Genomic DNA, 11,991 nt, shown 5'->3' with positions numbered 1-11,991 from the left:
TTTCCATGGCCAAATTCAAGCACTTTCAAGATCAGTTTTCCAGTTTGTCCAGCACCCTTCAGAAGGTCAGTGTGAATCAACCCTCAGACTTGTTTGAGGTCACCAAATAGGAAAAATAGGGAAATCTGCTAAAACCTAAACCTGACATCAACCCAGCAGTTATTAACTGAATGGAGCATAGAAAATGAAGCAGAGTTTCTGTAGACTATTCAATGTGATTGGTGTTTGCAAACATTGTTTACTTGTTTGTATCTTCATCATTCATGTATCCATCATTCCTTACACGAAATAACATTTGTTTACTTGTTTGTTTGTATCATCAACATTAATGTAAACATAACTCCTTACAATAAATAATATTTATTAATGTTTGTATTTTTATCATTCCTTACAAGAAATAGAATAGACTAGAATAGAAAGTACTTTATTGATCCCTGGGGGAAATTCAGCACCACAGTTTGCTCACAATAAACAATAATAATAATAAATAAAAATGACATATATTATATATAGAATATATAAATAATATGGATATATTCTACATTTAAGTGCAGTCAAGGAACATATGCATTATACAGTCTGATGGCTGTCAGCATGAAGGACCTCCTGTGTGGTTCCGTGTTACATTTAGGGAGTCTGAGTCTTCCACTGAACGTGCTCATTCTCTCCGCAAGGTCCGAGTGTAGTGGGTGGGAGGTGTTGTCCATAATGGCTACGAGTTTTGCTAGACTTCTCCTCTCTGACACCCCCACCACGTTACTGGCCTTCTCTACCAACTTGTCCAGTCTGTTTGCATCCCTCACTCTCAGCCCGCTGCCCCAGCAAGCCACGGCGTACAAGAAGGAGCTCGCCACCACTGACTTGTAGAACATCTTCAACATCTTTGTACAGACGTTGAAGGATCCTAGCCTCCTGAGGAAGTAGAGGCGGCTCTGTCCCTTCTTGTCGAGGACCTCAGCGTGTTTTGACCCATTCAGCTTGTTGTCCATGTGTACTCCCAGGTATTTATAATCCTCCACCATGTCCACATTGACCCCCCTGATGGAAACAGGGGTCGCCAGAGTAAATAACATCTAATAACAGAATAATAAGTAAATAACATCTGTTACTGTTTACTGGTTTGTATCATCACTCATGTATACATAACTCCTTACAAGAAATAACATTAATTACTGTTTACTTGTTTTATTGTATCATAATTCATGCATACATGATGTTCTTAAAACAGCATGATGGAGCAATGCACTACTGTCCTCTTGGGGGCGACACAGAGCCTTATACACGGCTCTGGCATGCCCATGCTTGCCAACCCTCCCGGATTTTCCGTGAGACTCCCGAAATTCAGCGCCTCTCCCGAAAACCTCCCGGGACTAATTTTCTCCCGAAAATCAGGCGGAGCTGGAAGCCACACCTCCTCCAGGTCCATGCAGACCTGAGTGAGGACAGCCTGTTTTCACGTCCGCTTTCCCACAGTATAAACAGCGTGTCTGCCCAATGAAGTTATAACTGTAGAATGATCGAGGGCGAGTTCTTGGTTTCTTATGTGGGTTTATTGTTAGGCAGTTTCATTAACGTCCTCCCAGCGCGGTAACAACACACAACAACAGCAGTCACGTTTTCGTCTACCGTAAAGCAGTTTGTCTGCCGTAAACAGCAATGTTGTGACACTCTTAAACCGGACAATACTGCCATCTACTGTACATGAATATGTGACAATAACATCTACGGCTTTTAGAGAGTGCAGTGCACAACTGCGCACACAATAAGGAGACGAAGCAGAAGAACGAGGAAGATACAGCCATGGCGACGCCGAGTGAGACAAAGAAATACGCTTGTAAGTTCCAAGCTGTAGCTGTGATTGGACCTGGATAGCCTCCGGGAAGAAGTAGTGGTGGTTAGAAAAATAGTGACAGAGAATAGAACAAGGATGGACAATACAACCCTTAACTCAACAATGAGTAGATGTATATGTGTAAATAAATGAACACTGAAATTCAAGTATTTATTTTTTATATATATATATAATAAACTATATATATATATATATATATATAGCTATAATTCACTGAAAGTCAAGTATTTCTTATACATATACACATATATACACACATGTATATATATGAAATACTTGACTTGGTGAATTCTAGATATAATCATACTCCTCCCCTCTTAACTACGCCCCCCCACCTCCCTAAATTAATGTGAGGGCTGGTGCAAAGCCAACAGATCAAGCGTGTGGCTTTCAATTTTAAGGGGACTTAGTTTATGTTTTTCCATTTTATTTTTAGCGTATTGAGTCAGACTGCCGAGAAACAGGACGAACATTTCAATCAATCAATCAATGATTATTTATATAGCCCTACATGGATATTAAAGTCCCCCATTATAATTATATTATCGGCATATATTTCCAAGCATTTCACCAAAAATACAAGCATTTATCAAACCTTGAAAACGCAACATTAAAATCCAAGCATTTTGAAGGTTTTTAGTCACCCATCTGAACCCTGGAAGAAGCAGGAGACCAAATGGAGATATAGTAGTTACTTTATTTCAGATACTTAAGCTGAGACTTTGTTGTACCTAATGGTCACATTGGTGCCCTGTGTTTCAGGGTGAGTAGAAGAGTAAACTGCAAGTGAGTGTGGTCCTGGAAACAAAGAAAAAGGAAAGTGGTCCCTGTCCCAGTTAGGTTTGGAAGGGTTTACTCATCATGGCCCTCGTAGCCATTAGGAAGAGCATTCAGATGTGGATTGTGGAAGAGGGATTTGTTGCCATCACCCCAGGGGAACCGCTGTATGAATGGGGAAAAAAGGCACATTTAATGCCATCAATTATGACAATGTCAACTATATTTTGCTTTCCACTCATTTAAATGTTAAGTTCAAAAAGAAGTATAGACACGTTGTGTTCCAGAGGTACAGAGATGAAGAAGGGCTTCAAAGTTGGCTTATTTGTGTCCCAGAAGAGTGTGGGGTTGCCCATTGAGACAGTGGTGGGTGCTGCTGCTGTGGCATGATGTGTATAGTGTGCATATGTATGTGTACATCACTTATATGTACGTGTACATCACTTATATGTATGTGTACATCACTTATATGTACGTGTACATCACTTATATGTACGTGTACATCACTTATATGTACGTGTACATCACTTATATGTACGTGTACATCACTTATATGTATGTGTACATCACTTATATGTACGTGTACATCACTTATATGTACGTGTACATCACTTATATGTACGTGTACATCACTTATATGTACGTGTACATCACTTATATGTACGTGTACATCACTTATATGTATGTGTACATCACTTATATGTATGTGTACATCACTTATATGTATGTGTACATCACTTATATGTATGTGTACATCACTTATATGTATGTGTACATCACTTATATGTATGTGTACATCACTTATATGTATGTGTACATCACTTATATGTATGTGTACATCACTTATATGTATGTGTACATCACTTATATGTATGTGTACATCACTTATATGTATGTGTACATCACTTATATGTATGTGTACATCACTTATATGTATGTGTACATCACTTATATGTATGTGTACATCACTTATATGTATGTGTACATCACTTATATGTATGTGTACATCACTTATGTATATGCAACTTCATCAAGTTGGTACATAAGCGTGAACAGTTGGTTCTAGCTCAGAGTAATTTATGATTTAAAGAAAAGGGTTGGTATTAAATAAGTGTAAACTTCTTCTCACTCCTTTTCAAATATGTAAAAAAAAAGATTAAATACTCATTTGTTTTTTATTCTCCATTGTTTTCATTTAGTTATAATGGCTGTAAAGGCTGTAGCACTGTGTTGGATCAGGCTTGCTCTTGTTATATGAAATGAAATGAAATATCAGATGAAGTCTAACCTTGGTGCGGATGCGGAGGTGCGAGTAAGGGATGAACTCGGGTTGTTCGTGGCTGTGTTGCTGTTCTTTCAGGTACATGTTGAGCATGCACACCGCCACACCAGGCAGGGCAACCACAAAGGTAAGGATCTTCCATGTCCTAGCTGGTGAGGAAAAACAGTTTTACTAAAAATATGTTGCATAAACCAAGCTAATATACAAGTTATTTGCTACACAACAAATGTGTTATTCATTAGAAAAAGCACCACCCAAGAGATTAAAGGGAACGTGAGAGAATGCTAGCAGTCTGCACACCTGACTACTATACTACTGCCAGCAGTTTCAGGCAGGTGAACACCCTTTGAGGAAAAAAAATGAATATTTCTATCGAGACACAGTACTGCCACACAAGCCGGGAAAGAACATTTGGAAAATCATAGACCACATTTCCTGCAATTTGGTTCATTTCTATAACCTGACTGTGGCCAGATCCTTGTAGTTGGCTGAGCTCCACACAAGGATCTGGGACTTCTCAATAGGAAATGTATTTCAGAAGGCGGGGCCTTGTAAACAAATCCTTATATGTGATTGGATAAAGCGCTTGTCCGTTATCTTGAATGAGGTGCTACTTCAAGCACTCACATGGAAATCAAGCCGTGATGCTGGTGAAAGCAACGCTGGGAAGTCCAAACCAGAACAGCCGACATATTGGATAACGACAGAGTGAAAATAAAGAATATTGGATGGATTGGACAAAACAAAGTACTAACTAACTATCTAAATACTGCATATTTCAGTTTTACTATAAAAAACAAAGTTGTCTTTAACAGAAAAGGCATAAAAACGTATTTGTTTTACTTTATATCAACCTCAAGTTGATAGAGATTTACTGTAAGCATTAAATTAAAAAAAATTATAATAATTTGACTTATTTTTAACATTTCAGTGACTGAAACCCTCTATCTAGGAGCCCTAAGGATTAAAAAAAATCAACCCATATATTTGGTTATGGTTTGAAAATAAATTGTTCCGTGTGCGGCCCTCAGTGGAAAAACTTTGGACACCCCTGCTTTAACAGAAACCGAGGTAAATAAATAATGATAATTGGGTTGTTCTTGTATAGCGAGGCACGCTGTATTTACATTTGAACAGACTTGTTGCGCATGCGTATAAATAATTTTGTATCAAACACGTTTGATTGGAGCATGATTGTTTGAAATGAAAGGTAGTTAAAAATGTTAGTGATTTTAAACATAAATGACTTCTGCGTTCCCAATAACAGCATTATTTAATGTCCTAATTGACCTTTAATGTAGTCTAGTTAGTAAGTTCATTATGAAGTGAATCAACAATACCTTCTATTATGCCATACTATACGTCCTTGAAACTGTTGTCCATTTGTCATTACTCATGAATACTAACACACTCCTTGCTTTGTCTTTGAAAGGCATTTGTGTAGTGGATAAAAGGTTAGTTGTGTAGTGAATAAAAGTTAGTGTTGAGTAATGAATAAAAGTTAGTGTTGAGTGGTGAATAAAATGTTAAGTGTTGTGTAGTACAGTGCCCTCCATAATTATTGGCACCCCTGGTTGAGATGTGTTTTTTAGCTTCCAATTATTTTATTTTTTTTCTAAATAATATGGGACCTTAATGGAAAAAAAGAGAAAAATCCAACCTTCAATACAAGTGCATTTATTCAGTGGGGAAAAAATCCCACATAAAGAAATAATTATTTGACATCAAATAATGTGTGTCACAATTATTAGCACCCCTGGTGTTAATATTTTGTACAACCCCCTTTTGCCAACAAAACAGCACCTAATCTTCTCCTATAATGTTTCACAAGATGGGCAAAGACAGAAAGAGGGATTTTCAGCCATTCCTCTTTGCAGAATCTCTCTAAATCATCCAGAGACCTGGGTCCTCTCCTCTGTACTCTCCTTTTCAGCTCACCCCACAGGTTCTCAATGGGGTTGAGGTCAGGGGACTGAGATGGCCATGGGAGGAGCTTGATTTTGTGTCTGGTGAACCATTTCTGTGTAGATTTGGCCATATGTTTAGGGTCATTGTCTTGCTGAAAGACCCAGTGACGACCCAGCTTCAGCTTTCGGGCAGAGGGCAACAGATTTTGATTTAAAATGTCCTGGTATTTCAAAGCATTCATGATGCCATGCACCCTAACAAGGTTCCCAGGGCCTTTGGAAGTGAAACAGCCCCACAGCATCACTGACCCACCCCCATACTTCACAGTGGGTATGAGGTGCTTTTCAGCATGCGCATCTTTCGTGGTACGCCAGACCCACTTAGAGTGTTTGTTGCCAAAAAGCTCAATCTTGGTCTCATCTGACCAAAGCATACGGTCCCAGTTGAAGCCCCAATACCGTTTGGCGAACTCCAGACGCTTGCGTTTATGATTGTGAGTGAGGAAAGGTTTTCTCCGTGCATGCCTCCCAAACAGCTTGTTGGCGTGTAGACAGCGCCTGATGGTTGATTTGGAGACTTTGTGACCCCAGGATGCTACCATTTGTTGTAATTCTGTAACAGTGAGCTTTGGAGATCTTTTGATTTCTCTTACCATCCTCCTCACTGTGCGTGGTGGCAAAATAAACTTGGGTCCTCGTCCAGGCTTATTTACCACTGTTCCAGTTGTTTTGAACTTCTTAATTATTCCTCTCACAGTGGATATGGGCAGCTGCAGTTGAGTGGCAATCTTCTTGTAGCCTCTGCCTGACCTGTGAAGGTCGACGCACATCTGCCTCACTTGTATGCTGTGTTCCTTTGTCTTTCCCATGTTTAAGAGTGGATAAGAGAAATGGCCTCGGTGTCACGTCATATTTATACCCCAGGGAAACAGGAAGTGATGAATTACTAATTAAATGTTCCTATGTACTCTGGTAAACTTTGTAAACTACTGTAGAAATGACAGAAATGCTTCAATTATATTTATTTCCTGGGAATTGTTAAGGGTGCCAATAATTGTGGAACAGGTGATTTAATGAAAAATAATTATTTTTTAGTCAGGGATTTTTTTATTTTCTTACAATTCATTTGAGTTGAAGGCTACATTTTCCTACAATTTTCAGTGTGACAGTATTCTTCTGCAATAAACACTGAATTTATTTTAAGGCTTTTAACACATCTCAACCAGGGGTGCCAATAATTATGGAGGGCACTGTAAATAAAAGGTTAGTTGTGTTAGCTGTCAGTGCTAAAGTGTAGTGAATAAAATGTTAGTTGTGTAGTAAATAAAAGGTTAGTGTTGTGTAGTAAATACCATGTTAGTAGAGTAGTAAATAAAAGGTTAGTTGTGTTAGCTGTCAGTGCTAAAGTGTAGTGAATAAAAGTTTAATTTTGTGTAGTAAATAAAATGTTAGATGTATAGCAAATAAAAGGTTAGTTATGTTAGCTGTCAGTGCTTAAGTGTAGTGAATAAAAGGTTAGTGTTGTGTAGTAAATAAAAGGTTAGTGTTGTGTAGTAAATAAAATGTCAGTTGTGTTAGCTGTCAGTACTTAAGTGTAGTAAATAAAATGTTAGTTGTGTAGTAAAAAGGTTAGTGTTGTGTAGTAAATAAAAAGTTAGTTGTGTTAGCTGTCAGTACTTAAGTGTAGTAAATAAAAATGTTAGTTGTGTAGTAAATAAAAGGTTAGTGTTGTGTAGTAAATAAAAAGTTAGTTGTGTTAGCACTTAAGTGTAGTAAATAAAAGGTTAGTGTTGTGTGGTAAATAAAATGTTAGTTGTGTTAGCTGTCAGTACTTAAGTGTAGTAAATAAAATGTTAGTTGTGTAGTAAATAAAAGGTTAGTGTTGTGTAGTAAATAAAATGTTAGTTGTGTAGTAAATAAAAGGTTAGTGTTGTGTAGTAAATAAAATGTTAGTTGTGTAGTAAATAAAATGTTAGTTGCGTAGTAAATAAAATGTTAGTTGTGTAGTAAATAAAAGGTTAGTGTTGTGTAGTAAATAAAATGTTAGTTGCGTAGTAAATAAAAGGTTAGTTGAGTAGTAAATAACAGGTTAGTTGTGTTAGCTGTCAGTGCTAAAGTGTAGTGAATAAAATGTTAGTTGTGTAGTAAATAAAATGTTAGTTGTGTAGTAAATAAAGGTTAGTGTTGTGTAGTAAATAAAAGGTTAGTTGTGTAGTAAATAAAATGTTAGTTGTGTAGTAAATAAAATGTTAGTGTAGTAAATAAAAGGTTAGTGTTGTGTAGTAAATAAAATGTTAGTTGTGTAGTAAATAAAATGTTAGTTGTGTATTAAATAAAAGGTTAGTTGTGTTAGCTGTCAGTGCTAAAGTGTAGTAAATAAAAGGTTAGTTGTATATTAAATAAAATGTTAGTTGTGTAGTAAATAAAAGGTTAGTTGTGTTAGCTGTCAGTGCTAAAGTGTAGTAAATAAAAGGTTAGTGTTGTGTAGTAAATAAAAGGTTAGTTGTGTAGTAAATAAAATGTTAGTTGTGTATTAAATAAAATGTTAGTTGTGTTAGCTGTCAGTGCTAAAGTGTAGTAAATAAAAGGTTAGTGTTGTGTAGTAGATAAAAGGTTAGTTGTGTATTAAATAAAATGTTAGTTGTGTATTAAATAAAAGGTTAGTTGTGTTAGCTGTCAGTGCTAACGTGCTAAGGCCGCGGCACAAGGTCACAGTAAAAGTATCATGTTTCCGTCCAAGACAACAAGGTGAACATTTGAGTGAGACTCACTGGCGTTGTCGGCCTCTCCATGAGCAGCAGCAGCAGACAGCTGGCGGCGTGTGAGAGAAGACAAAGAAGACAAAGAAGATCTCAGCAGTGACTGAGTCGAGCGTCCAAGAGCCGCCATCTTGCCTGCACTTCAGCCTGGACACACCGGAAATACGTCAGGCGGGGAAAGTCACGTGACCGGAATCACCGCTGACAGCAGCTGTCACACCAAATGTCTTCCCCCCTACAAAAACTACTTGAAGGACCCCAATGAGGGTGGAAGGACCTTAAAGCAGCCCACACAGCTGCCTGTTTTAAAATCATTATAATCGGCTGTTTTTCATAGGTGAAAAATAACGGTTTTGATTGATTGATACTTTTATTAGTAGATTGCACAATACAGTACATATTCCGTACAATTGACCACTAAATGGTAACACCCGAATAATTTTTTCAACTTGTTTAAGTCGGGGTCCACGTTAATCAATTCACGGTGAGGAAAAAATATTAGCATTCCAGCATGCTAACCTTTCAAACTATTTCTGCTTTGCTAATTTTGCATCTGCAACCCTTAAGAGTCATATCACTTGGTATTGTCACGCCCTCATTGGGGTCCTTCAGGCATTGGAGGGGCTGTCACGCCAAATTTCTTCCGGGGGGAAGGTTTTTGTATGGGGGAAGAAATTTGGCGTGACACAGCCTTCCAAACCCCGGACTTACTTTTACTCTTGGCTAACTTTTATATTCACAAAAGTAACTTTCTCAATATCCCACCTGTCTTTTGTGCATGCATATATATATATGTATATATATATCTATATATATATATATGTATATATATATATATATATATATATATATATATATCTATATATAGATATATATATATATATATATATATATATATATATATATATATATATATAATCCAATCAAGACATATATATATATATATATATATATATATATATATATATATATATATATATATATATATATATATATATATGCAGGAGAGGGGGGCAGATCAGAAAAGAGACGGCAGATCAACTGTTCTAAAAAGGGGGCTTTTTAAAGGCTAGAGTATACAAGTGAGTTTTAAGATGGAACTAAAATGCTTCTACTGAGGTAACATCTCTAACTGTTACTTCTAGAACATTCCAGAGTACTGGAGCCTCAATAGAAAACACTCTCTAGCTTGGCAGAGTAACCGTATAATATTCTTCCATATCAGTAGGTGGCAGCAGGTAGCTAATTGCTTTGTGGACGTCGGGAACAACGACGATGGTTTGTCGTGATCACAATATGCAGACGACAGCGAGAGGCAGCCTGCAGGTAAAAATGTATATAATGCTTAAACTAAAAATAAACAAAAAGTGAGTGCCGCTAAGAAAAGGCATTGAAGCTTAGGGATGGCTACGCAGAACGAAAATAATACTGAACTGGCTGCAAAATAAAGAAAAATAGAATGCTGGACGACAGCAAAGACTTACAGCGTGTGGAGCAGCAGACAGCGTCCACAAAGTACATCCGAACATGACCCAATGTCCACACAAAGAGGATAAAAACAAGTGAAATATTCTTGATTGCTAAAACAAAGTAGATGTGGGGAATATGGCTCAAAGGAAGACATGAAACTGCTGGAGGAAAATACCAACAGAACAGGAAAAGCCACCAAAATAGGTGCGCAAGACTACAGCAGAAAAGAGCAGAAAAGTGCAAATAAGTCAGGGTGTGATGTGACAGGTGGTGACAGTACACCTACTTTGAGACAAGAGCTATAGTCATGCATGCTTGCTTATGTTTTAAAGTCATATCCAACAATTGTGACAAACACTTTTTACTGTCAAAGTCGAGTTACATTTTTCATGATTTCTGCTGGTGGTGTGCCTTTGGATTTTTTTCAATGCAAAAAAACATGTGGCGGCTCCAAAAAGGTTGAAAGAGACTGGCGGGGATGACATCACAGCAAGAGGGAGAAGCATTTCCAGTCAGAAAGGGGCGTTCCTAATATAATTGTCTACTGATTACCCACAAACTAACTGATGTGACTGCCACGTTCTTTTAGGAGCAAAAATACACAAGGAGAATTTGTTGAAAAGTCAGTCATCTGAAGGCTGTGGGTGCTATAGTGGTGGTGCTATAGTGACGGTGCTATAGTGACGGTGCTATAGTGGTGGTGCTATAGTGACGGTGCTATAGTGACGGTGCTATAGTGGTGGTGCTATAGTGACGGTGCTATAGTGGCGGTGCTATAGTGACAGTGCTATAGTGGTGGTGCTATAGTGACGGTGCTATAGTGGCGGTGCTATAGTGACGGTGCTATAGTGACGGTGCTATAGGGGTGGTGCTATAGTGACGGTGCTATAGTGGCGGTGCTATAGTGGTGGTGCTATAGTGGTGGTGCTATAGTGACGGTGCTATAGTGGCGGTGCTATAGTGACGGTGCTATAGTGGTGGTGCTATAGTGACGGTGCTATAGTGGCGGTGCTATAGTGGCGGTGCTATAGTGACGGTGCTATAGTTGTGGTGCTATAGTTGTGGTGCTATAGTGACGGTGTTATAGTGGGGGTGCTATAGTGGTGGTGCTATAGTGACGGTGCTATTGTGGCGGTGCTATAGTGATGGTGCTATAGTTGTGGTGCTATAAGGACAGTGTTATAGTGGGGGTGCTATAGTGATACTGCTATAGTGGCGGTGCTATAGTGACGGTGCTATAGTGGCAGTGCTATAGTGGCGCTGCTATAGTGACGGTGCTATAGTGGCGCTGCTATAGTGACGGTGCTATAGTGGTGGTGCTATAGTGGCGGTGCTATAGTGATGGTGCTATAATGGCGGTGCTATAGTGGCGGTGCTATAGTGGTGGTGCTATAGTGGCGGTGCTATAGTGACGGTGCTATAGTGACGGTGCTATAGTGACGGTGCTATAGTGGCGCTGCTATAGTGACGGTGCTATAGTGGCGGTGCTATAGTGGTGGTGCTATAGTGGCGGTGCTATAGTGATGGTGCTATAGTGGCGGTGCTATAGTGGCGGTGCTATAGTGATGGTGCTATAGTGGCGGTGCTATAGTGACGGTGCTATAGTGGCGGTGCTATAGTGATGGTGCTATAGTGGCGGTGCTATAGTGGCGGTGCTATAGTGACGGTGCTATAGTGATGGTGCTATAGTGGCGGTGCTATAGTGGCGGTGCTATAGTGGCGGTGCTATAGTGACGGTGCTATAGTGATGGTGCTATAGTGGCGGTGCTATAGTGGCGGTGCTATAGTGACGGTGCTATAGTGATGGTGCTATAGTGGCGGTGCTATAGTGGCGGTGCTATAGTGGCGGTGCTTTAGTGACGGTGCTATAGTGATGGTGCTATAGTGGCGGTGCTATAGTGGCGGTGCTATAGTGACGGTGCTATAGTGGTGGTGCTATAGTGG

At 38.9% G+C, this 11,991-nt stretch overlaps 1 protein-coding gene across 1 annotated transcript; it reads right to left on the bottom strand.

Moving 5' to 3' along the window:
- Positions 1-2,529: 2,529 nt before the first annotated feature.
- LOC133556858 (cytochrome c oxidase subunit 6A, mitochondrial) lies at positions 2,530-8,756 on the bottom strand. Its single transcript, XM_061907182.1, has 3 exons — positions 8,590-8,756; positions 3,918-4,060; positions 2,530-2,794 (listed from the first exon to the last, which is right to left on the bottom strand). Exons 1-3 carry the CDS (start codon positions 8,705-8,707, stop codon positions 2,705-2,707), a joined length of 351 nt encoding a protein of 116 aa, XP_061763166.1. The 5' UTR covers positions 8,708-8,756; the 3' UTR covers positions 2,530-2,704.
- Between the last annotated feature and the right edge of the window lie 3,235 nt (positions 8,757-11,991).

Source organism: Nerophis ophidion, linkage group LG07 (assembly GCF_033978795.1).
Source record: "Nerophis ophidion isolate RoL-2023_Sa linkage group LG07, RoL_Noph_v1.0, whole genome shotgun sequence".
In the NCBI taxonomy this organism is placed as follows: domain Eukaryota; kingdom Metazoa; phylum Chordata; class Actinopteri; order Syngnathiformes; family Syngnathidae; genus Nerophis; species Nerophis ophidion.
The sequence above is the reverse complement of the archived record's forward strand: the minus strand, read 5'-3'. Positions and strand labels throughout refer to the sequence as shown.

Bases quoted from the DNA above. Each gene is read 5' to 3' on its own strand.
- LOC133556858 (XM_061907182.1), bottom strand. From the start codon at position 8,707: ATGGCGGCTCTTGGACGCTCGACTCAGTCACTGCTGAGATCTTCTTTG. The intron at 4,061-8,589 runs GTGAGTCTCACT...TTTCCTCACCAG, and splicing joins TGGAGAGGCCGACAACGCCA to CTAGGACATGGAAGATCCTT. The intron at 2,795-3,917 runs GTTAGACTTCAT...CCATTCATACAG, and splicing joins ACCTCCGCATCCGCACCAAG to CGGTTCCCCTGGGGTGATGG.